We start from the raw sequence: 25,649 nt of genomic DNA, 5'->3' as shown, positions 1-25,649 counted from the left end.
TGCTTTGTAACAATAAGTGTTCTTTGTTAGAACCGTTGTATGAACATGTAGCCTGTATCTGGGAGTCTGAGTAAACATACGCTCTCATATGCATATATCTTCTTATTTTATTCTGAGAAAGAATAAGATCTTGCAATTAACAGCACACAATAAATCACTGGTGTCAGTCAACTATGTCTGTAGCATCCACCTGAAAGCTTTTTTAAAGTATAACACAAAAAAACAATGTATTTTCCCTGTCTCTCTCCCTCTCAGTCTTTCTCTCTCATTGACATAGTTGTTTTAATATGTTAACAGCTGTAACAGGTAAAACTGTATATAGTTGGAGCTCAAACCTTTTGATCTATTTTTAAATGGCTATTGAATGATCAACTGATTAATATTTCATGGGCGGAAGGAACCATGGTGTTAGTTTGCCAGTAAAACAGAGGAATGTATTGAACTTTTTTTTTTGTTCTGAGATACATGAAGCCTTCAAAGATAGCAGGAATAAACACTGCCCTTCAGGGGAGGTTGATGGTGTGCTTTGTCATGGGCTCAGAAATAGCCTTTCTCCCCCATCCTGGACTGGACAATGTCAATGTGGTCACTTTCATCGAACACAAAGAGTCTGCTTTTCACAGTTCTGCATGTTAAAATGTCATAACAAAGGGAGATGTATAAATGGGGGTGTGCATGGAGGGATGTCCATTATACCAATAAGGAGCCCCCAAATAGCATATTAAAACATTGTTTTTATGGGAGGGGCACCTCAAAATACTGTTTACACTCAACCCCAAAAACTACTGAAGCACAACATATAGATTCACAGAAAAGACCCAAGCATCACCTGCGGGCCCCCTCACAGCCTCATAAAATTACAGCCCTGAATAAACCTCATATTCTGAGAAATACCATCTTCAATGTATTCAGAACACAAAGATGCAAATTGTGAGCATGAGGGTATTTACCTCAATTGCTATGTTGTGGAAGTCTGTCTTTTTCAATCTCACCATCTAATTTTCTTCTTGTTTATTAAACAAACAAATGTCCCACCTAAAGTCCTACTGCAGTACTTGAAAAACAAACAACTAAACGTGTCCAGTTATAGAGTCTTGTTATACCAGAACACACCTGCAAGCAAGTCAACAAAAAGGTTGTAAAATGCTTTTAAAAGCATCCGTTGCTGTACTTTAATAGAAGACATTTTAAAAGCCATGGAACAGTCTTGAAGCTGTGTAAGTTCTTCCCCACTTCCTTCACTGAATAGGTTTAGCTGTGATTCCTTTAGCAATTTAGAAATGACAAAAGGTTTTCTATTTCTAAAGTGTCATTGTCTCTCTGCAATACACAGTCATCTCAAAAGCAAAGTATGGGCAGAAAGAGCATGGAAAGAGCAAGATGACAGGTATCTATACAGCCGCAGTGTACTGATATGTGTGTGTGTCTTAGTCACTGTGAATTACACGACTAGTTAATCAATGGAAAACAGAAATCAATAAACAGCCCTCACAGCTGAATACAAATAAAACCCCACACAGTTATTATTTTTTCCAATTGATTAACAAGTTAAAAACACAACCAAGTTATCAGTTCTTCATATACAGTATATGCATGATACAGTATGAGACTCTTTCACTATGATCTGAAAACATTAATCTTAAAGAAGGCTCTTGTAGTTTGCATTTGCTTGCGTGTGTCTAGAGGTAGCTTAGGATTGCTCTTAAGGTTCCAGTTTGTTTATTGACTGTGCCACTACACCAGAGATTCTGAATGGACTGAACAGCCCATAGTAAAAGCAAAAATGTTTGTATAAAATAGTCTATGCATGAGACTGAAATTAACGATTGGCATCCTCTGCGAATGCCTATGTCAAGCACCCTAGTCCACTTGATTAAATTTTCAGTGCAGTAGCACTAGAACCTGTGAAAACAGCTCAGAATATACACATATGAGCCCTGTAGAGGGGTAAGGGGCTGTCCTAAAACTGTGCTGTTAACAGCCCGACTGTCTTAAAAACAGGATAATATGGGAAAAGAAAAGCGCACTTACGTTTCTTGAAAATCAAGTGAAAAGCTGTACGTTCAAAAGCAAAAATCTGATATGCTGTTTTGTTTCTTGAGGCCTACCCACTGATAATATCTCTTTCAGCTTCCCTGTCAGGCCTGAATCTGGTTCCCCTTTGACATTCTCTCAAAGCATTGGGCTATTATCTTTCTTAAAAAGCAGCTTTGACTGTGGAAAAAATACCACCACCAGCCTCTGTTAGACCTTCCACTGAACGTGCAAGTAAAGGGCACATCAAGATGCAAAATCTAGGTACAGTAACGCCAACATAAAATAATTAAAGGCTGGCATTTGTAAGTGTTGCATAGCAAGTCTAAGGCTTTACCAGAATCTCAAGCATGGATCCAGCCTTACAGTATATTTGCTTGGAAGGTGGAACGCCTACCCTGCCCTTGTGCTGATCATAGGAGAGCAAAGTTGTACTAAACTGTTACAATTTTTGAGCACATGGATAAACACATTTTTCAAAGCCTCGGTATGAGTTAACATTCGTTTATTAAGTTAAGGAAATTGCAATATGACATCCAATGAGGTTTTAAGTGTCAGCAGGCTTTAGTGCTATAGATATTAAAAGATTTAACCTTTGTGACCTGGACCATTTTCCATGCTGAGACCTCTAATGGAATGGAGAGGGACTGTAATGAGAGCATGACATTTTCAGGGTGACTTAGTTGTGTAGCAGTTGTGACTCTCATCTCTAATTTTGTCCTTGTGTTTGTGCCCTGCGGTGGACTAGTGTCCAGTCGAGACTGTTGTCCCACTTTTGCACCCTGTGCTTTTGAGATAAGCTGTAGTATGTCATGACCCTTAATAGTTAGTACTTTCTGAAAAAGGATGGATGAATGGACAACTAGATCTTAAAGCCTTCACCATTCTGTTTGTGAGATAAAACTTACAAGACTATCTTTGCAGACTCTGACTAACACTACTCTCAGTTTTACTAAAATAAGCGAATGAGTACAGTTAAAACAGAGACTAGTTTTGGTCTGTCAAACAGAAACAGAACATTTGTAAAAGGACCCCATTGTACTATGTTTTGTATTAACTGCATCCTTATCAATCAGTACCATTAGAGAGATGACTGATATTTTGAAGGTTTAAACTTCAGAAGTCCTTTGAAATGTAGCTTTGGACAGTGTTTTTACAGTACTGTTGCCTTTTCTTACAATGATGCTCTAATAAACCTCAAAAAGACTGCTTGAGGAGTTTTGCATAAAATATATATTTTTTTAAATCTAGGTTTTTAAGGGGACATCGTTATTACAAATGGTTTAAACACAGGGAGAAATTCCCCTTAAAAGCTACAGAGAATGGGAAAAACATGCACATTTTATTTTCTAAGGGACCTCAAAGCTCTTAAAATCTGGACGACCTCAGTCCAGCCAGTTGTCAGGCATAGCATATGGAAATTTTAAAGGTAAGAAAAAATGCTGAGGTACTGTATGTGCTGTGAATGTGATAGATAGGGCTTGAATGAAACTATTTGGGCACCATGCACCTGTTTAAAAAACATAGGCTACAACAGTGTTTTGAAAGCATCATTTTTCAATTGATTCTTTTTTATGGCAAAAGGAGTTCCTCGTTGAATTCATCTACAAAATGGAAGGAAAATGGAACTCTGCTCTCCCAAGACAAGTTCCTGCAGCAAAACCAGAAACAGATTCAGCAGCCCAATATACAGCTCTAGAGGGCCACAGTATTTGTCGCCCTTTATAAATTACCATATACTGATTTCAGGGGGGGATGGCGAAATTGTTTTAGCTTTGAGAGGATTTGTCTTGAACTGAGTAGTGACAGTATTGCAAATTCATCATAAATATTTTATTCTGTAAGGTCTGTAAGGGCTTCTCTCATCATTGCTCACAATACACGTGAAACCTTCCTCTTGGTACATTTTCTATTAATTTTGTAACCAGTTGTACACCCACTTTATTTTTGAATGTGGGTACGTATATTTGTAATGCACCACAAAAGTTCCAAATTCATATAAAAAAAATAATAATTGAATACATTCTTAGTGAATATACTGAAAGCGGTCTAGTAAAAATATATTTGGAGTGCCGAAGAACAACAGTTTTTTTTTTATGTGTCTACCATCAACAGATTGTTCCATATGCTGTATATAGCATGTGCATGTAGGGTTTTATGTACTTTTTTAAAAATGAATGCATACTTTGTCTAGGCTGATACATTGAATGCTCATGGCCTAATAGGTGCATCCATTTTCTGTAAAGCATTTTGGAGCTCCTTGTTTCTGATGTCTTTATGTTTTGGGAGCTGTGTTTAAGCTACTTCAGAAATGATTTTTCTTAGTCCTGGTTGGAGACATATGCATTGTCCATGTTATAGTGACATTCAAGCCCTAATAGAAGGTAGTATTCTAAACATCTAGTTAAAGCAAACAAGGCTAAACCAAACTTCAATGTTTCCTCATAAATAAACAACAAATTGTTACGACTCTTATAACTCATGCAAGTCCAGAAAAAAACTATTATTTGTGTACACATTACTATGAATGTTTATGTTCCAGTTGCCTTTTTATTCAGACACAATCCATTCAAACATCAAAGACGTCTGTAATATCTAAAAGAATGGCACACTGTAAGAAACAGAGGTTCTGACATTCAGAGAAAGATAAAAAAACATTACTGGCTGTTGTCAAATACTTTGTCCGAATGAGTGTTACATAAAGTGCATACATTAGAATACTGCCCCTCTTCCTCAACTACCTAGTATGATGTTATTAAGCTTTAAATTAAAGAACTCTTTCAGTCACAAACTATAATCACTACTGAACATTATTAAATACAACCGGATGATTAGAATACTGCCCCTTTAGCCTGTAAAGGTAAAACTAAATAGCTCTAAATATTGAAATAGATGGACTAAAACAGAAGAGAGCATTTTGTCAATTTAAACAATATTTCCATAACAAGAGCTTAGATTTTTTATTTAATTTAAATAGCAAACTAATAAGATTTTGAATAACGTACTAAAAACTACTTTTAAAACTGTAACTGTGGAAAAATTAACCATCTAATTTTTTGTTGTTGTTCTTGTTGACTTTTTTTTTCTCCAAATTTTTCATCGCTGTTTGATGTCCCTCTCTCTTTATCATCTCTCATCCTTGTTTGCATGTTTTGGTTTAAATATGACTCGTTAAGGTAAGCCTGTTGTTGTCTGTACCCAATCGGCTGCTGTGAAAATTCTTCTGATATTTTCTCCTGTGATTTTGCCCCTGTTCCAGTGCATTGTTAAAGTTATTGCTTCTTTTAAAAACCTAACCAAAATTATCTCAAATACTAAGAATGATTTGAGCTCGAAGATATTTTCTGCCAAATAAAAATATCCCTCATCCTCCTTAAAACAAGCAACTTTGTACCATGTGCTGTTTGATTATAGAATCTGTTTGAAAGCCTTCCTAGGCCCTGCAATAATTTGTGAAACAACTCCCTGTTCCCACAACAATCTGGAGTGTAATTGGACATTTATATTTAATTAGTAGTCCTTGCCCTCATTTCCCACAGATATGATGGGCAAATTTCTCTAAAGAAGTTTTTATACAGTTGTCTTTAAAACATCCCATAAATGTTTAAACATAAGAAAAAAAAGGGTAAAAGGATTATGTAACTCCTGCTTAAACATAGCAATCCTGTACTAAACAGGTCTAAATATATCCTTAAACAGATACTATGCATAAACATGTTTCATAAATGAATTTATAAAAGAATGTTCAGTGGCTTTCAGTATCACTGAAGAAGAATTCTTCTAAAGCTTTATAAAACCTTAATTAGGTCTTATAAATCTTAACAATAAAGGTGAGTTATGCTTTGTGTGATAAGCAACACGGTAATTTTTGGTTTTGTATTAATTGGCCTTCTCTTTAGATAATGTGGTCGTATTAACTATGGTCACAGGTATTTTAAAAGAATTATCAATTCCTAGAGAGTTACTCCACCACTACTGTCCGGTAGCATAATGTTTGGTTCACTTTGTTGAGGCTGGTTATTCTTCATTGTGCTTATCTCTTTTAGGGAATGACGTGGGTATAATTGAAGATCAAGGGCTGTGCTGAATCCAAGATCTAAATTTTAAGATCCTTTCAGTATACTGTAGTTATTGAAGTCATTGTTTCCTGTGCAACCAAATCAGAATTAACAAGCTCCAAACAAACATTACTGATCACACCTTGAAATTGCAATATTCAAGTACAACTGCAACCATAATCATTCACTTTAGCCATAATATTGTTTAAACACGTATTCCAAGGTCTAGTCTGTTCAAATAAAGGTTTAAAAATGCATCATAATTAAGAGTATTTAACTTTACTCCACATTTAGACACTCATGTTCCACAATGCACAGAAGAAAGCCTTTTTTTCAATAATTCTTTGCACTGCACATTGGAGGTTCGTAATATACCTCAAGTCTGTACATTAATGCATTGTGCATGCAGCAAATTTGTCTGGCTTCGCACATTAGCTGCTCAAAGTCATAGCTATTGTTTTTACTTGATAAACATGTTTTTACGGAAGAGTTTAAAAGACTCTTCTGTAAAAACGTTTCCTCAGATCTTCTCACACGCATCAGAGACAAAGAACGGAACAAGACAAAACAGAGAATCATCTATACAAATCACGCATTCACTGTAGAGTATAATTCTCTGCAGGCGAAGTTTTAGAAGAGAGCTGATGACTTTTTATAAAGTTCTATACATTCTAACGTCACATAACTAGTACAGGAGCTGTTGTGGATAAAGCTGCTGCTCATACAAAACATCACAGAGAATTTCTGAATACTGTCAACATGTACGAAAAGGAGGAAAGAAGCATTTGGCAAAACACTTCATTAATAATTAGTTACATGAATTTGACTCGATGCGCTCAGTGGTGGAGTAAACAAGATGTGTTTTTTGTTTTGAAGCACACACTTCCATGACAGACTTCCAGCCCAAATCATTCGACTGAGACACAGGTTGATCCTCACAGCTCCCCTCTCCCCACCCCTCACCCTTTTTACAACCCTGGATATAACATTAACACTGCTTTGCTCTCTCCTCTGTCAGACTGTGAGTGCTATGGCCACTCAAATCGCTGCAGTTATATTGATTTTCTCAACATCTTGACTTGCGTCAGCTGCAAACACAACACTAGGGGGCAGAACTGTCAAGCCTGCCGCCATGGATACTTCCGGAATGCTTCTGCGGAGCTGGACGATGAGAACGTTTGTATAGGTCAGTCAGGAATACCACACTCGACAACATACGTATCTGTGCATTGCTTTTACTTCACCTCCGATAGCAGAAACTCTTTGGGTTTGTAAGGTATTTATTGATATAACAACAATTTACATTGTTACAACAGTGTACCTGAAAGCACTTAATTTGTAGTAAGAAACGTTAACCAGACAAACTCAGTACTGTTAGTTTCTTTTTTCTTGTACTAACCTATAGCAGACCTGTCAAGACTGTATACTGTGCTGTATACTGCCAACATGACAATGAGCACTACAACTTTAAATTTCATGGCAGTTTTAAAGAGAAAATTCTGTCTTTGCTTTGCAACTACAATAATTTTATGCTGAATTAAAAAGTGTTATAATGATATGATGACAAGCGAGAACTTTTTAACAAATTAAATGTAGAGGAAATTGCTAGATGAAGCCTTTTTATTCTAGGGTGCACTGCACAAAATCATTTACAGAAGTCTCATTCCCTTGCAACTAATCACAGGGCAGTGAAAAATGAATGACCAGTCTAAATGTTTTGTGGTTTGTAATTCCAGGTAATTTAAGGTTTTACCAACAGTATTCGCATTTCAGTTTCAAATTTTTCTATATGCAACAAAAAGGATGTTTTTTATTACAATTTCATACAGTTAAACATCAGCATAAGCTTTAAGTCACACATGTCTAGGTTACAATAACAAAATTACTTGGCGACAATACACAGGCAATGCCTTTTAAAGAACTAGTGCTGACTGGACTGTCACCACACTGACACAGAAATACAGTACAGCATTAACACCATCCTCCAGATGGTTCAGGGGGAATTCTTGACAAATTTGTAGGCAAACCCGGGTCCCATTTGTTGTATTGATTTGTACTTACCTACAGACAATAATTATGTCTTGTATTATTACCCTGTATGTGATCACTGCAATTAACCAAGAAATGAAGAAGTGTGTGAACAGTGAAGATCCAGTGTCTTTAGAGGCCATGGTGCTATGGGTTAGTGTCTTCTCTGTAGTCAGATTGACTCCTTTAATCATGAGCCTATCCTGGAAATAAGGCCCCAATATATTTGGACTAACATAGATTAGTTTCACACATTTCCTCCTGCATCTTTAAGCAAAATGCTCTATCCTTGTATGATATTCGGCCCAGTGTTCATATGGTTTCCTACCCTCTGCACATCTTGTAAAATCACAGCCACATTTTTAAATATGTGAGTCCAGATATCCTCTGAATTAGAAGGTTGGCAGAATTCCACATCATTAATAAAACAACTTTGGAAGGTTGTGCAATCTTCTTGGGAAACCCCTTCTTTGTATTTGCTCCTCAAACAGGGCTTCTATGTTATAATCCTATCAGCAGCAGGCAATTCATACTGATGAGACCCATATCTCCCTGAGAGCTTAGTTTTAACATGTGAGCATCCATTCAGTCCAGGAGTGTGTTCTCCACCTCAAGGCAGCTGTCTGTGTGACATCAATCACATCTGTGGGAGAAAAGCATTTTCCCAGCATCACTTTAGTGATGTCAGACAAAATGCAGCCTTCAGGATACTCTGTTGCTGAATGGAAGTGAACACTTTGAAAAGTGAGTGCGCAGTGGTTCGGAACTTAAGTTTAGAAATAATTGAAGATTAACTGGTGGATTGTGGCAGTTCAGGGTGATGTATAATGCTATCATTTTCAGAAAGTCATGTACTTTCGATCTATAATGCTGATTTATTAAAATGCCTTTATTTTCAAAGTGAAACTGCTGGTGTACTGTATGTGAAAATCATCCCCCATATAAGTGTTTTTAAATTGATGATTACTGATTATTGAAAGAGAATGCACAAATAACCCACAGATAATGAAACAGCCTAAAAATACCCAACGAGTTCGTTGAATAAACCTCAGTGTCTGCAAACACTTAATTAGAAATACATCATGTAAAAAGAACATAAAACTTTGTGCTAATTGTATTCTAAAATTCTTATAATTTAATCATATAACATAGAATAAACTGCATACTTCCATTTGGCTTTATATAGCAAAGACTGCTTTTCAAGAGTTTACATAGTAGAGCACAAACTGAGCATGAAATCAACAACACAATGACATGATAAAATACCTTAAATAAAAATGGCATTCTTTAAACCAAAAAGATTGTGTTTAATTGAAATAAGATTTATTGTTAGAGACTATTATTTACTGTTTTATTATTTACAACTAATATTTCCAGTTTAAAAATAGGTATAGTAACTACCTTACTAAAGCTTGCTTAGATCATTTAATTTAAATGTTTAATTGAAATTAAATTTCATTTAACATTTAATAAAATCCCAGCAGAGGAAGAATATGTAATTCATAGATACTGTGTAATAGTTCAAACTATGAAACTGTGCCTATTTAACAGCACTAGGAGTGTGTTGCCTTATGCTGACCTCTACTGGTGGAGAAACAAAAAGCCTAGATGAGCCACCTAACAGATAAGGAATGGTACAGTGTGTTTATCCTATTTTCTGCAATATATCAACAATTATTATTGCCCTCTCCAGGAGTCACAAAGGTCAACAGCAGTAAATTAATCTTTAATTTCTAATTCATTTCTCAAACAAGTCATATCCAATCAGAGGGAAAAAAAAGAAAAAAAGTTCAATTTGCACATTATGAGAACTGAGATTTCATCTCAAGGTATTGAGTATTGTCACATCAATGTAACACTGCACAATTCTAAGAGACATTAATCTTTAGTGGTAACTTGTTTAAAACTGAATTGCAGTACCTCTATTAGGGGCTTAAAGTATAAAAAAACAAAAAAAACAGTTTATCTTGTCGAGCACATGTTGGGCTCCATAATATACATATACCATATTTGAGGCTGGGTTAGTTGTTATAAGACATAAAAAAGCAACCCCAAATTCCGTAGGATAAAATCTAATTGGAGATTTTTTTAAAAGCCATCTGAAATTCACCACAGCTGTTGTTGTCAACAGTAAAGTAAATACCAGCAGAGGCCTAGAGAACATTCATCTTTAAATTAGATGCCCTCAATTCAAATAAATAAACATTTCTCCTTTTCAATGAGACCACTTCAATGGAGTTGTAGCAAGAGCAAAATGTGGAAACCCTAACTGATACAGAGAAAATATCAATACATAACAGGCATTACATTTAGGTTCCCAAACAGAAATGGCCTTCCACTGGCCCACACATATTAAAATTACCATAGCTGTGCTTTAGAATTGAGCACCACTTTTCACTAAGGGAGTAGAAATGAAAACCTGTGGGATAATGTAGCTGTTTTAACCTTAATCACTCAGAGGACCCTTATAGTCTGGCCTACCAAGTAGGCAAGTCTAACAATGAAATTATAACAAGGCCGCTGAAAAGAAAAAAGCTTACCTTTGATATTATCCCCAGGTAGATGTGTGCAAGATGAGACTAACAGGCTTTAAGATGGCAGTTTGAATAAAGACCCTCTACAGCTTTTAAATCGTAGCTTCTCTGTTCCTCCTGAAGAAGCAAATAAAGTTATTAGAAAAGAGAATTGTAGTCATTTATATCACAATATTTGCAGTTTTACTCATCCCAGTATCATGAGCCCCTAAAGAACAATTTAGATAAATTCAGTTTTTTTAATCAAAATTCTAATTAAAACTAAAACTTGTTTGGTCGTTTCAGTTGATTTTGATGTAAATAAATTACATCAAATCTAATAAATTACATTTATTTAGATTTTGATGTAAATAAATTAAATTTGTAGTATTATTAAATCTACTTTTTTGCCTTGTTCTATTCCAATTGGCACAAAAAATGGCTTTTGGTACCTGAGGCTATAGTCAGATCCAGATGTTTGAATGCACCTGTTGTGGAAAACATCCCAAGAGCATGGTTCATCACACATTTCATAGGCCTATCTTCATCTTCATGTCAAAAATGAATTTGGATTTTTCGAAGACTTCCGATTGATTACAGGTCTGTCGAGGTGACTTTTTAGATTAAGTTTTCGAGGAAATGCATCTGAAATGAGCAGCAGAGATCATGCCCTGTGGTGTTGATTTGTACATGTTGCTGCTGGCTTTGTACATTTTCCATTTCTGTTACAGAATAAACCGGGCTTGAATTCTAGACTTTTCCTGTCAGAAAACATGACGATGTTTATAAGAGTAAATGTCAAGCCCTGTATCCAATAGATGGAGCTTTTGCCTCTAAGCAAACCAAAGTCTTGCCATGGAGTGGGCAGTATGGTCACAGAGAAGAATGAGGTTCATTGCTCTTCATTGACTAACATGCAGAAATGAGCCGTGCAGTGATGCTCAGCCTGTGATACAACATCGAAGAGGGAGAGAGGGAGGGTGTGGAGGGCTGAGGGAGAGCTTGGAATAGGAACCGCATGCTTCTTAGCCAGGCATCCTTCTGCCCCTGCTCTGCACCAAAGCAGTGCCCTGTTAATCTCTCTGTAGAATGTAACTGTAACCTGATGGGCTCCAAACACGACCGCTGCAATGAGACGGGTTACTGCATGTGCAAAGATGGTGCAACTGGGCCGAAATGCGAAGACTGTCAGCCCGGATACTACTGGAAGCAGGGCTGTTTCCGTAAGTACAGCAAGGAAGAAGTCGCAGCAGGGTAGGGAAACACTCAATGGGGCTTCAGAGAGCTGAAGGCGTTGCAGGTGCTGGTACCCACATTGGGAGCTAGATGAAGTAAAACTTTCTCTCTGGGCAGTGGAACTGACTGGCTGATGGTAATATTGCTTGAGAATGGGCGGGAGTCTAAAAGCCTCACTCTAAGGAATCAATGTGTGGCAGAAGCGAGCTTTGAAACTAAAGCAGCAGAGTGTCTGTTCTTGGTTTTCAGTCTTGTGTTTTCTCCGGTGAATCAGATAGGAAAGACGCTTTGCGACAAAATCCAAAAGTACTGTCTGCACTGACAATGCAATCAGGTTGTTAAAAACGCTGTGTTGTGGTGACAGATAACCAACAGTTGTGGTGACTGGACTGTTGTATAGCACTTTACCTGTAATCTGCAAGATGCATGTGTCTGATTTACACAAACTGCCTCATCATTGGTCACCAATTGGTTCCTCGTGTAATTACTTGAGTCTGCAATTGCCTTTTCAATTTTCTCTTACTGATCAAAGCTGCTCTAACCTCTCCTTGTTCTCACTGACATTCTGATGCAAAGCAGTGCTTTTAGAAACAGTAACACCGTAGAGACTATGAGTTAACTGAGAAGTGTCTTAATCCATTACAGGGTCTTTCTGTGACATTTCTTTAGAATGTTCCCTTATCATTCCTATCATTAGGAGTGTGTTAGAGGCTTGTCAAAATGGTGTTAGAAGTTTCTAAAGTAATTAGGAAACAATTGGGTTTAGGTGGTACCCTTTAAGATTCATTCACAGTGAATGAGAGTTTGATTAGTTTTAATCTAAGCACATGAAAGTAAAAAAACATAATATTCACCTAAATAAAATGAAAGGGATCTGAAATTTGTGCACATTTTATAAGAGACTGGAGATAGAACTTTGCTGTTAACATTTGACTAACTTAAAAATGACATTTTTAAGGTAAGCACTGTTATCATCAAACCTATCTTAACAATACACTGAAAATAGTGGAGAATAAAATAACATAGAGCAAAGATGATTTTGTTAATAGCCTGAAATTGATTAAAAATAAAATACATTCAGACCACTAAGTCTTACCTTTTGAGATTGTGGTTTTAGAGTCACATGGCTCATGAAAACCACCTGAGACCAATTATTAAAGAATGATGGGAGTACCCTGTTTCCCAACAGCCTTTGCAAATTCCATTAAATTAGAGGTCACTACCATAACAGTGACTGTGGACTGTGTTTTTTCTTCCTTCAAATCGAAATGCCACATTTCAAAGATGTTTGTAAACGTGTATCTTTGGGTCTGAAACTATTTACCAAAGGGAGAATGTGCCAGCAAATGTTTAACTTGATTGTATTTAGACTGTTTTATTGAATTTAATTAGAAAGGAAAACAGTAGGACAGCACACATGTTCAAATGAAGACTATGCTGGGTTGACATGTTAAGTGTACATGAAATGGCTATACTATGGTGAACGAATCTATGCTCTGATAGCCCTCCACAATAACCCATTGCAGGATCTCCAGGTTACAAAAACGTTACATAGGTGCATTTTGAATATACAATTAACATTAAAAATTCTTTAAGGTATAATATATTAAACTGGTAGAAATGGATTTTGCTGTGTAAGCAGATTTTCAGCACCATTAAGTGAATATGGTTCACAACAAAACTAGACACTTCTGTTTAATAGTGTGAGGTTACTATGTAGTAACGTGGATGATCCAGCAGGAATGACCAGTGTTCCTCAACTCAGCTCACTGGGGCTTTAGGAATAGTAAACTGGTCTGGATTTGGCTGAAGTAAAATTAACTGTCCATGTACTCAGATTAATTTACAAGCCACAAGGATGTTGGATATTTTCCATCCTGTGGGGATAGAGTACCTCAATCTTCCGTTCATACGTTGGGGTTGTAGAGGATGTACAGAGTCCAAATGTCTCTAGCCAGCAGGCGTCTACATTAACCCCAAGAGGCCTGAACATCCTGACGTTGAGGAAAACCAGACTAATGCTAATTTGTGGAGAACTAGAAAGGAGCAGGTGAACAACACCATTTCCTCTCGCGAAGCTGACGCCTTCCTCCTGCTTTTGCTTCTTCTCCGGCAGCCAACGTCTGCGACGAGGAGTTCTTGCTGTGTCAGAACGGGGGGACCTGCCACCAGAACCAGCGGTGCCTGTGCCTTCCCGGCTTCACAGGAGTCCTCTGCGAGCAGCCCAAGTGCGCCAAAGAAAACGGGGAGTGTGACGCCGCCTCAGCCTCGTACCTCAGCCTCGCCACCCTCCTGCTCTGCGCCACGCTAAGCCAGCTGGCCATATTAACTGCTTACTGAGCGCAACACGGGGTGGGGAGCTGTCCCGGTACTGGACTTCGCCTCCCTCTCGGTGCTCTGCGTCCACCAACACACTGCAGAGGAGAGGGCCCCTCTCAAGGACCGGTTCGCAGACCCACGTCTGATCTGAGACTTTTCTCGCCAGCGTCAGTGCTGAACTGACTTTCATACCAAATAAATACTTAGAACGTACGAAAAGAGAAAGACGGGGGGAAAGAAAAGAGGCGTTTTTCTTCTTGTAGTTGCAAGTTTCCCCTCCCTACCCCACTAAATACTGCACTTATCCATATCGTTTTCGGACCGAGATGGATTGTAAACGCTGCTGCAGCCTATTAAAAAAAAATAGCCAGGTTTTTCGAAACAAAAATCGTTTCCACATTTTATTTTCCGCAATATTGGTTCATTTCATCCGTGGTCTAAAGGGGTCATGTTGTCTGAAGTTGGGAAGAGAAAAGAAAAATCCAGCTCTGTGTTTGTATCCTTCCCGATTGTGAACAGTGTTTTTCACGGCATTCAGGACGCAAACACAGAATATTACTTATCCAAATAAAGAAATATAATATATTACTATTATATACTGTTTGAATATATACATTGTTTGAATATTTTTTGTAGAAATTGTTATTTTTGTTCCAAGTAAACGTTATCATTAAAAAAAATTAAAATCCAAGATGGGCATTTTATTACACTGTAAATCTCAACAGTAAATGTGACTGTTATTTGCTTATTCTTTTCATGCTTGTAGTGTCAATTATTTTACCAGCTTGACTGTAAAACCCAGATAAAAATATTAAGAAGAAACATATTGCATCAGTAACTAAAATATTTTAAAAACATACCTATCCTTTCCACTTTCCACACTTCGTACTGTAATGCTTCGGGGTTCACGTGGGTATGCGCCCTCGCCTCTGCCGCCTCAGGTCGGCCCCCTACCGTCGGGGACTCGAACCCGGGCCTCCGGCGTCACTCAACAGGGAAATCTCCCATCAGCCCCATGGCTGCGGTCCCTGCTATTCACAGGGAAGGGCGGTGACGTCACCGCGCTGGTAAACCGACTCGAACAACCTGCAATGGTGGCCATATGCATTTCAATACAGTTCAAAGAACCAAGTTATCAAATTGGTGAACTGGTTTGGGATAACCTATCAAAGAAAAGTGCCACCCAGTGGTCTAAAAAAAACTAAACGTCTACCCTCAGTATTGTAGTGTTCTCCATTTTTGGTGTTTGTTTCAAGATAGTTAATTTAAAAAAAATCAGCTACTTGACTACAATGTAGCCAAATATATCCCTTGCCCTATAATATAGGAGAAGAGAGCATATGAATATAGTACTTTTCTCATCCATCCTTCTTCTAACCTCTTTACCCAACACAAGATGGTGGTGGAGCTGGAGTCTATCCCAGCAAGCAATGGGGACAAGGCAGGATACACCCTGGACAGGATGCCAGTCCACTGCAGGGCACACACACTCATGGCAGGGCCAATTTTCCCAGGAGCCAATTAACCTACCAGTATGTCTTTGGACTGTGAGAGGAAAGTGAAGCACCAAGAGGAAATCCATGTCAACACAAGAACATATTAAAAACTCCACGCAGATACAAGTTGTATGCAAACGTTTGGACACCATGACATTTCAAAACCCCAGTATTTACCTCAAATTCAACCATGAGGTACATCCGGGATTTGAAAGATGAAGGTTTTGGAATGGCCACTCAGTCCCCAGACTCGAATATTATTGAAAATCTGGGGGGAGATCTCAGACATGCCGTGCAAGGTGACCTAAAAATATTTATGAGCTAGAAGAGTTCAGCAAGGAAGAGTGGGGAAAACATCCTAGAGCAAGGGGAGAGAACTCTCAGCTGGCTACTAGAAACATCTGGAAGCTCTCTCTCTCATCCTAGCGTTAATCCCGCATCAGCAGGGTCCGCTTGTCGGCACGCCCGTCTCCATTTGGTGGTTTGAACCAAATCTTTGAGCTGACGTTGCCATTAACTGCGACCGAGAATACTCCAACCGGCGCGTCACTCCGCCTGCCGTCGGGGGGGATGGAGAACAAAGTAATGTAGGGTACACCCCTACACTTTTCGAGAAACACCCTGGGATTTTTAATGACCAGAGTCAGGACCTCGGTTTTACGTCTTATCCGAAGGACGGCGCTTATTTACAGTATAGTGTCCCCGTCACTATACTAAGGCATTAGGACCCACCTGGACCGCAGGGTGAGCGCCCCCTGCTGGCCTCACTAACACCTCTTTCAGCAGCAACCTTAGTTTTTCCCAGGAGGTCTCCCATCCAGGTACTAGAAACATCTGGAAGCTGATTTCTGCAAAAGGAGATGTTACAAAGTACTGACTGACTTCATCCATAAATAGTAACTGTGCATTAAAATGTGCAGAAATATGTTTAAGTTTGTACCCTGCAGAGGCAGTGTTAATCTCTTTTCACTTAAAGATTCTGTGAAACATGCAATTTGACCAGGAGTGCCCAAACCTTTGCATGCAACTGTAGCACCCAGGTCCCTAGCACTGCAAGGCACCAACACTAACCACTGCACAACAGTGCCGTACACCTCTATCACTATCAACCAAAATGAGTAAACTTCTCATAGCACTGAACACTATATACATCTCTGCTCTCTTAAAAAGAATACTGCTGGACATCTCGTTCAAGAAATGATGAAAGTAAATATACAACCGTACTGTATGCACATATATCAGTAAATTGCAGGACTTAAAAGTGAGTTCCACAGGAGCTGGGATAAATGATCTGCATCACCTGGCTGTAAACTTTGCTGGGGGGAACTGATAAAGCCAAACTGTTTTAATGCTTTTAACTAGGAAATCAGATTGGTCAAAGGCACAGTTAAACCATTGCCACATGACAAAAGATAACCAGTGAACATTGTATATTCATCTCGTTAAGGCCAACTGCTCCGGCAACCAGGCCTGAATTAAGTCAAAACTCAGACCCACCCACCCACTGTAAATGCAAACAACATTTTAATTTGTGGCAACATCTGCCTCTCAGTTGTATCTTGTTTCTGCTGTTTCTTCCAAATGAGCTTCACAGATCAAATCTACACCTTCATTAGAGCAATAATTTGCTGGATTTTAATTAACCTTTAAATTAAACTTGTATTGATGTACATACTCCATATACATATACAATATAAATAGTATATGAAGTTAACAAAGCTTTAGTTGTTAATTTCATATCTGTGACAGAACAAACTTTAGGAGCAATTAAACACATTTTAATTTAATTTATATTAAAACGAGGAAATCTGTGCTTAACTGGAATAAAAGCCAGACAGCAGTGTTCTACAGGTCTTGATGCTCTGCATTAAGAAAAATAACTGAAAGATAAGGCCAATTTGCATTGCAGACATACAGTATACTACAGTAAGGTAAATCAAATGAAGTACTTTATTGACGGAGAACCTTATCGTAATTGAGACAAGCAGAGTTAAGTATTTGACACCAAGCATCCAGTATTAAATTGCTTTCTTAGTAGAAAAATATAAAAACTAAAAATATATTTTAACAGTTGTTGAAAATACACATGACATTTAATGAAATATATTAGAATTACTGAAGATTACATGGAAGCATCATGGATATGTACAGATTCTGTTAAACAAAGATGTGGAATTGGGGCTGTTTTTTGACATGATCAAACTTGACTTGTTTGGGTGAGATCTACTGTACACTGGACAGAGGAAAGCAAGGCAAAAGCTGGGCATGATTTGATTGGTTTTCACATAACTGGGCCCTTAAAATCAGTATTAGCCATAAAACAGACAATGCTTCATTCACTGACTCCTTCCATAGCTTTGATGAAACTATTTCTTGTGGTACAAAAATTCTGATACGATACCAATTAAATAACTCTCGAGACACTTGCTTGATTAACTCATTTCTGAATTACACCTTACACCTGATCACACTTCATACGTCACCTTTTTTCAAACACTGTTAGCTCCTGGTGAGGATGTCAACTGCATAAGAAAGGTGCATGGAAACAGAGATCAAGCAGGGTATTTTTTTTTCACCAGAACACAAAAGCAGTATTTATAAATGGAAGTTCACAATTACACTCATTGCTCAGGTCACCACACCTTGATCATGTATCTTACCACCCAGTGCCTTTTATGGTAGCAAAAACGAAAAAGCCCACGCTTTCTGCTCTGGCTGTATATAGAAGATGTTCTCTATCGATCATACTTTCAAATCAGTAATATTTACTGTTTAAAAAATAAGCAACTATTTCTGATTTTCTCATAGCCTTTGTCAGGTAGGAAATATATTTAAGACAAAAGTAAAAATTGCCTTTTATGGCTAATCTAAATCAAGCAACAGCTAGGATTTTTACTGTAGACTTAAAATGGATAAACTGAAGTAAAGCATATCAATGGCGACAGGTATGATGGTAATCAGTTATCAATGGATAATTGTTTTTGAAAACTTTTTTCTAACTAAAAATAGCCAGAAGAGCTCTTCCTTTCAGAAAAAAAAAACACAAAAGCCAACAAAAGCCATTTTAATCTCTGGCATCAATTGCTTCTACCCAGTTTGCATAGTCTCTATTTATGAGATAAAATAATAAAAGGTCTTAGCGCAATTCAGAGACTTCAGGCATCTAAAAACAAATGCAACCACATTTATATGTCCTGAATTACATTCTTCCCATTTTCAGGACGTAACCCTAACAAATCCTCTATATCTTATAGAGACAAGCACGACATGATAAATAACAAAGGCTTCGATAACAGTGGGGTGATAATAATATAAAGAAAAGAGAATCTGAAGTTCAGACTCAGAAATGACAATCGGGAACTGCCAGGTTTTGTGCAAGAGGATTAACAATTGTGTTAGAACCAGGCTTGTCAGTCATGGCAGCAGGTCTACGGTCTTATGAGCAGATGGGTTGTGACGATGCTCAAGTGGTTTGAAAAATGCATGTGGCTGAAAGTGAATTAAACATAACTAGCTAAATGGAGCATAGCTACCAAAAAAAGCACAACCCAAAGATACTGAAATCACAGATCTCTTGACAGCTCTCCAAATGTAGTTGGGCATCATTAGACCCTATTCTTTAACACAACTGATAAACAATGAATATGTTTTTGTAGGTGGAAAAATTATATTTTTAGCATTTACAGCAAAACTGTAAAAGACTTAAAGCTTTTTAAATCAAATGCATATCAATATAAACACTTCAGCTGCTGTACGGTCTGGTGTTACCTGTATTCATTGTCCACGTACTTGTCAAACATATATCCACCTATCAAGAATAAGTTTAAAGCTCACCAGTGACTGTCGAAATTTTCTCCCTTCTTCCAAGTAAAAAGCTGCAGCATCAGAAAAAGTACTCAATTTGACTTCAGATTACATAGCCATAAAGTATTAAATATGAATAGATGGTGAGAAATTCAACTCTTTTTAAGTGTAAGTCTATAAGATTTTAAGCATCCACATGCCATGGTATCGCTAATGCAATTCTTCTGTATTGAAATGAAATATGTCCTCCTGTCACTTTTTATGAGGGGTAGAAAACCACAGACAAAATGACTGATAGGACTACACATAGAAAACAGGCATATGACAGCAAAAAAATGAAAGTTGTTGCATTACCTTGGGGTACACCAAGGTAAGAGGCAATGCACTGTAGTGGAAAACAAAGAAAAAAAAAAGATTTACATTCTGACAACTGATGAGGAGGTCTCTTGTGGTGAGCAGGATAGTTTACTGCTCTTGGAATATGAAATAAATGATAGGATTCATACTGAATGCTTTAGATCAAGGAAGCTAACTCTGATCCCAAAGAGCTACAGTCCAGACAGCATAATCAGCCTTATTCCCTTAAATCATCAATCTGTGAGACTTCAAACAGAGTATTGGTCAGTTTATCCTATGTGGTTCAATTAAGAGAGGGCTACCCAAAGGCAGTCATTCAAAAATAAAGATTGTTAGTGTTGTCACTTCCCTTGGTGTCCAAACTACTTTACTGTACCTTCTTCAGTGGTGAAAATGTAATTGTGGTCTACTTTTTTACAAATTGATCATTTAAGAGTGACTCACAAACCATGATGAAAAGAGGTCCTTCATAACCAGAGTTAACTACCTCGTGCTTCAGTTGGATATTGGAATATCGTGGCTACTAAATTCACAGTGTTGACAGCTACAATTACAGTAGGTGTGTTCCTTGACTAAGCTATGATATGATTTATTATTTATTGTGTATTTATTAATTAAAGATCATAAACATTAAATCCTTTAGGTTGAATGCTTGAATTAAACTTGGATAGGTTCTAAATGGATAGAAACAAAATGGTTGGTATTGAAACTGGAGAGAACTTGAGCACTTTTCAGTTTTAAATTTCAAATTAGTAGCAGCAGGACTATTCGACATCTACCAGCATTAAAATAAAATTCTGTACACAAAAAAAAATCAACAAAACAAAAAAACATTCAATAGCAGCCAAATTAGACTGGCTTATTTATAAAGGGTTTAAAGGACAGAGGAGAGTGAAAACAAAATGAGTTTTGAACTGTTGAAGCGGCTTGATTTTTTTTTAACAAGACACTTGTTCTAGCCATTAACTACAAGAGATGAGGAAGACCATTTTAAAACGAAATGGATGCTTCAAGATCTTGTTAAAGGACATCTCAAAAAGTCATCATTTACATGTCAGTACTATGAACCCTTTAATGAAAAAAAAAAATGGAGCAGTTCCATCCCAATTCCAGTTCACAGCTAGAAATAATGACTGCAGCAGTCAGGGACATTTTGTCCCTCATGAAGTCCAGACCTAATTACAATTAGAACAATATTAAGAGTCAGGACTTTCTGTGCTTTTCCAGTGAAGAGGACCATCTTGGATCTGAAGATCTTTTCGGAGGTGGTCTGTCATATCGACTTGGGCAGGGCGTTCTATAGTCCTTGTCCTCATCCCTGTCCTTGCACCAGGAGGGGCGTGACGCTGAAGAGTTCTGTGCCGAGCAGCTTGTTGAGCTTCTGCCAGCAGCACTCGTTCTGCAGTCAGAAGGAGCTGAACTTTGCCCATAGGTCCCGTATACTCTGCTTTGTGGACGAGATGAGACTGAGCTCTTAGCCAATGTAGACCGAGGTGGCTGGATGTGAACACTTCGGCTGGCCAGACGAGGGTCTCTCGGTCTACCTGACGTTGAAGGTTTTTCTGGAAGTTGGGCAGGAGCTGCAGGTTTTTTTGGAGCATGAAACCCAGCTGTTGAAGAATCTGAGGTTTGAGATCTGCTTACTGTTGCTGTCGTCCGTGCAGCTGGCAAGGCGGAGTTCTTAACCATTGATGATTTGTCAGCGCTCATCCTGCGATTGTCAGTTGGTGTACTTGTCTTAGGTAGCAAGGAAGAATCTTTTGGTGGAAAGGATAAACTTCTCAAAAACCCTGGTTCAGGCTTAAAGATCTTCCTGGCATCTGCATTATAGTCCTTCTCCCTCGTCTTTATTATGGTGCCTCTTTTACCAGCATCCTGTATAAGCGCTTCCCAGTCTTTATGTTCCTACAAGCAGAGATCAAATGACATTTAAGAATTCCCAAGTATACCAGGATTCCAAAGAACACCCCAGCTGTTAGATATCGTTGAGGAACTTCACCAACTTGTTTTAAAGTACTTTAATATTCACCACTGGAAGGAAGCATTCAGACCTACCGTGAGAGTCCTTAGATGGCCCAAAATGAAGAGGCTGAATTTTGCTCTTGTTATTGTTACATTTAACCGCTGACGATTTCCCATAAATCTGCAAAGAAAAGTAATATGGTTAAAAAATATATACTAATTCACAATGATATAAGTAAACACATTCTGTAAGATAATAATCAGATAAGATAATAATCTGTAAGAACAGCCATGTACAGTTAGATGTTCTAGAAATGCTGAAATGCTCCTTCATGATTGAAAATGACAGGGGAATATTCTTAAGGAGGGAAACTGTATGTCATGGCTCGTCTCACTAACCTGATTCCTATTTGAATCATCCTCCAGACCTCAACAGCAAAAACAGCAGGTTAAGTTCTTAAGAAACATCTGTATAATGACACTCACCCAATAGAGCCCTGTGTGCTACCGGCTCTGACACAAGACACTATAATACAGTCCTTTTCACAACCCTGAAAGCCATCTATAGTGTCCACTTCTACAGACCTGGAAAACATGGGTAAACATTTAACAACATCAGACCACATCAAATTATTCTGTACCCAATTGTGAAAAATGTAAAAAAACATTAATAACTTTACAACGACCACTAATAACATTTCCTTTTGCTTCAGAATGTAATACCATTCTGATGATTAAAGTCCCAGAAATCTATAACTAATGAACCTGTCAGCTATTCGGATTATTAGTTATTGCTAAGTATATGTATGTATTCTTACTGGAAATGTTTGTTTGTGTCCATTTTTTGCTCTTTGTTGATGTACTCCTTGATTTTTTGCTTTTGTGCACTGTAGGGAGTGATAACCCCTACTCGAGTGATCTGCTTCTCAAAGATCAGCTTGATCAGACGAATTACAAGCTTCACCTCTTGAAGGTTACTGAAAGAGCTGAAATTGCAAAACAAAAACAATTGCAATTAATTGTCTTTTAATGATTAGGCAAAACAGACCTTTGTAAATATCTGGAACAGCAAAAATAAAATAATATCCAAACATTTCAGATACAAGACCCTGCAATTAAAGCAAACATGGCCGTCATATACACAGGTGAAATATAAGGTCAAATAACCTTGTTTTTATCACTCTCTGGAGCACACATGCTGACATGTATGTTGCACTCAGACCACAGAACATTTAATTTTGAAACTGCAATTTCTGTACCACTTAGAAAAGAATGAGACACACATTTTTCTTACACAATAATTGCTTGCATTTCTCTTCCTGAACTGCTTTAAATATACAATGGGAATGTCAGCCTCTGTTGGAGAAGCAGGGTATCTCCCATTACTGCAGACCACAGGAACTGCTGTTTGCCACAAAGCCAAGACATTCCTGGCTGACCAAACACAAACCATCCTAGCCAGTGTTCAGTCTATAGTGCACTGGCAGTTGGTGAATCTTGGTTCCAGTTCACCAGTGACATGGCCCAGAATAGAACTAGTAATGTCAAGGACTCAATCTATGCCTGTAGCTGGCACCTTTACTGTTTAAGCCACACAGAAACTCCTTTGGTGGGTTTTTAAACATCATGAAAAGTAATTCAAATATTTTTCAGGCACTATCAGAAAAAAATGAAAGCAACAGTTTGAAAACAAATTGAAGCTGTCAATCACAAATTACAAACGTTCAACTTAATGAGGATTTTCCTCGAGTAGAAAGTCACATCTGGCAAACATAGAGCTATTACAAATAACTGGGCTTGTAATCTGAAGCTGGGAGATAAGTCAACACTTTGATTTAATCCAAGTCAAAGTAAACAAGCAAATTACTTCACGCCCTCCCAAAATCTCACGTACTCCTCGTTTCTTGTCTCGAAGCCATCTGTCACGTCAAAGAGAATGTATGGCTGGAAAGGCCAACTTATTCCACACCTCTTTTCTGCAGTTTCGCTGCAATGAAGTGCAAATCAAAGTTATTTCTTCTAACTCTTAAGTGAGAATGATTCTCAAACAGAAGGATTAATTTTTTTCCCTAATGATTTTATCTTAGTAAGAAATTGCAAATGTTACTAGCAAACAAACTGGCAGACTGCAATTTAAAGATCATACTGCAACAGAAAATTGGCCATTATAGAAGGTACAGTATTGTCCAGCATTTCATAGAGAACTTAACTGGCAGCCCATTTTTCTTTGAATCCATCTAATTTTACCTCTAGACTAAATTGGATAGATAAATTGGATTGGATCTAGAGTACATATGAGGATTAAAATGTAGCATTTAAATCAAATCTGACACTATTCAGCTGGTATCATGGTGTTAGATGGTACTGTGCATACCATTTTTGTGACTGAATAGTAGGAATTATGGATTTACTGATAATTGAGTATATGACATGGTTTGGTGTTATGTCCTTTTACAGAAACCTGGATTGAAGTTAGCAACTGTATTAAAGGAGAACTGCAGTCCTAGTTTTCTCAGACCGGTTATTCAATTTCAGTAACAAAATTAATTGACGGTACTGCAAAATTTGACAAATTATTAATTAAGCACAAAATCGCAAAGTTTGTGAAAGTACTGAAAGGCAGCCATGATGTCTCAAACTACTTGTCTTGCGAGGGTCACTCACTACATTAGTCACTGTAATGACTAATGTAATGTGACGTACAAGTGAATAAGTATGGATAAGTTGTGCAGCAGACATTTCACTTCAGAAATGTTCCAATGTTATCTGCATGTAAACTTAACTTGTAGCATTTGTTAAGAAAACTGTCTTGAGCTCAAGAGCAATACTCCTATTGGATTAAGAGATGTAAACAAGCAGGCTTTTGAATACAATATAATAGGGCCAGTTCAAGCCACCGAAAGTTGTGTTGCCTTGTTCTGAATCGCACACAATGACGGCACTATTACGCGGCGCATACCTGAAAAATCTGTCTATTTTGTGATGTCAATTGGAGGTCTTAAATGTTACTGTGTATATTTTACTTTCACTTGTGGTTTGAAATGCACTAATCAATGCAGATTCTTTCTAAACCTGAAATATAAAAATAGCATTGCAGTTCCCCTTTAAAACATTGTGCTGTGGTTGTCAGTGTAGGAAAGGCCAATCTGTCAGTTAGCAGTAGATGTGTTACTGGGATGACAGTAAAAAATGCAGCGTTTCCAAGAGTTAGTAACTACTTAACATTATTACAGACTAATGGCCACCATACCCTGGCAGCACTCTACCAAATGAAACATTCAGAATTTCTGTGGCAGAGAGTACCCTCTTACCCATCGGTTTTCAGTGCCTTGTTGTAGATGTATCTGGAGGGAAACTCGCAGATATCGGGATGCATTCGGTACTGTGTGGCCAAAAATATTATAGGATTGGGAACCCTCAATCCCCGATGAAGAGACTTCCATAAACGTGCCATCAGTGACTGGTCATACCCTTTCTCCTTTGCTTTCTAAATAAAAATAAGTGAGGATGAGAGTTTTCCCAGCTGATCAAGGACTATCGGATTATTAAGGCCACAATTTACTGCTTTCATATTTACCCAAGTCAATAACAAACATGATCAAACAGAGCAGTGGTGATTTAGTTAATCACCTACTCCAAGGTGAGGTTTTCTTATATGTGTGGTTTATTCTTGTCCTCCATTAACAATATTATTGTTTATATTTCCTTTGATTTATTGTTAACTGTTTCTTTTCTAAAAGGTTCAAAAGATACAAATAGGGAATTCGCTTTCTGCTTTGATTCTATTCACCTTCGTGTAAGACTGCTACCCAAAATTTCATTCTGATTACTAGCTAGCAATT

The 25,649-nt window shown here is 37.7% G+C and overlaps 2 protein-coding genes across 3 annotated transcripts in view; one reads left to right on the top strand and one right to left on the bottom strand.

Annotated features, from left to right (window-relative positions):
- The window catches only part of ntng2b (netrin g2b), a 71,012-nt gene extending 56,133 nt beyond the window's left edge, over positions 1–14,879 (top strand). The window contains exons 9-12 of the mRNA XM_088940661.1: positions 3,389–3,463; positions 7,111–7,278; positions 11,722–11,856; positions 13,986–14,879. Of these exons, the coding sequence (XP_088796787.1) occupies positions 3,389–3,463; positions 7,111–7,278; positions 11,722–11,856; positions 13,986–14,209 (602 nt within the window). The 3' untranslated portion in view covers positions 14,210–14,879. The remainder of the gene's footprint in view (positions 1–3,388; positions 3,464–7,110; positions 7,279–11,721; positions 11,857–13,985) is intronic.
- A 2,737-nt stretch (positions 14,880–17,616) lies between these two features.
- Positions 17,617–25,649, bottom strand: part of setx (senataxin) — a 28,178-nt gene continuing 20,145 nt past the window's right edge. For both annotated transcript variants that reach the window (XM_088940659.1, XM_088940660.1), the window contains 6 exons: positions 25,119–25,294; positions 23,702–23,794; positions 22,626–22,793; positions 22,294–22,392; positions 21,901–21,988; positions 17,617–21,750 (listed from right to left, as the gene is read on the bottom strand). In XM_088940659.1, coding sequence (XP_088796785.1) covers positions 21,049–21,750; positions 21,901–21,988; positions 22,294–22,392; positions 22,626–22,793; positions 23,702–23,794; positions 25,119–25,294 — 1,326 coding nt within the window. In that variant the 3' untranslated portion in view covers positions 17,617–21,048. The remainder of the gene's footprint in view (positions 21,751–21,900; positions 21,989–22,293; positions 22,393–22,625; positions 22,794–23,701; positions 23,795–25,118; positions 25,295–25,649) is intronic.

This window comes from Atractosteus spatula, chromosome 23, assembly GCF_055471065.1.
Source record: "Atractosteus spatula isolate fAtrSpa1 chromosome 23, fAtrSpa1.hap1, whole genome shotgun sequence".
Taxonomy (NCBI): domain Eukaryota; kingdom Metazoa; phylum Chordata; class Actinopteri; order Semionotiformes; family Lepisosteidae; genus Atractosteus; species Atractosteus spatula.
This window is presented reverse-complemented; position numbering and strand designations above follow the sequence as displayed.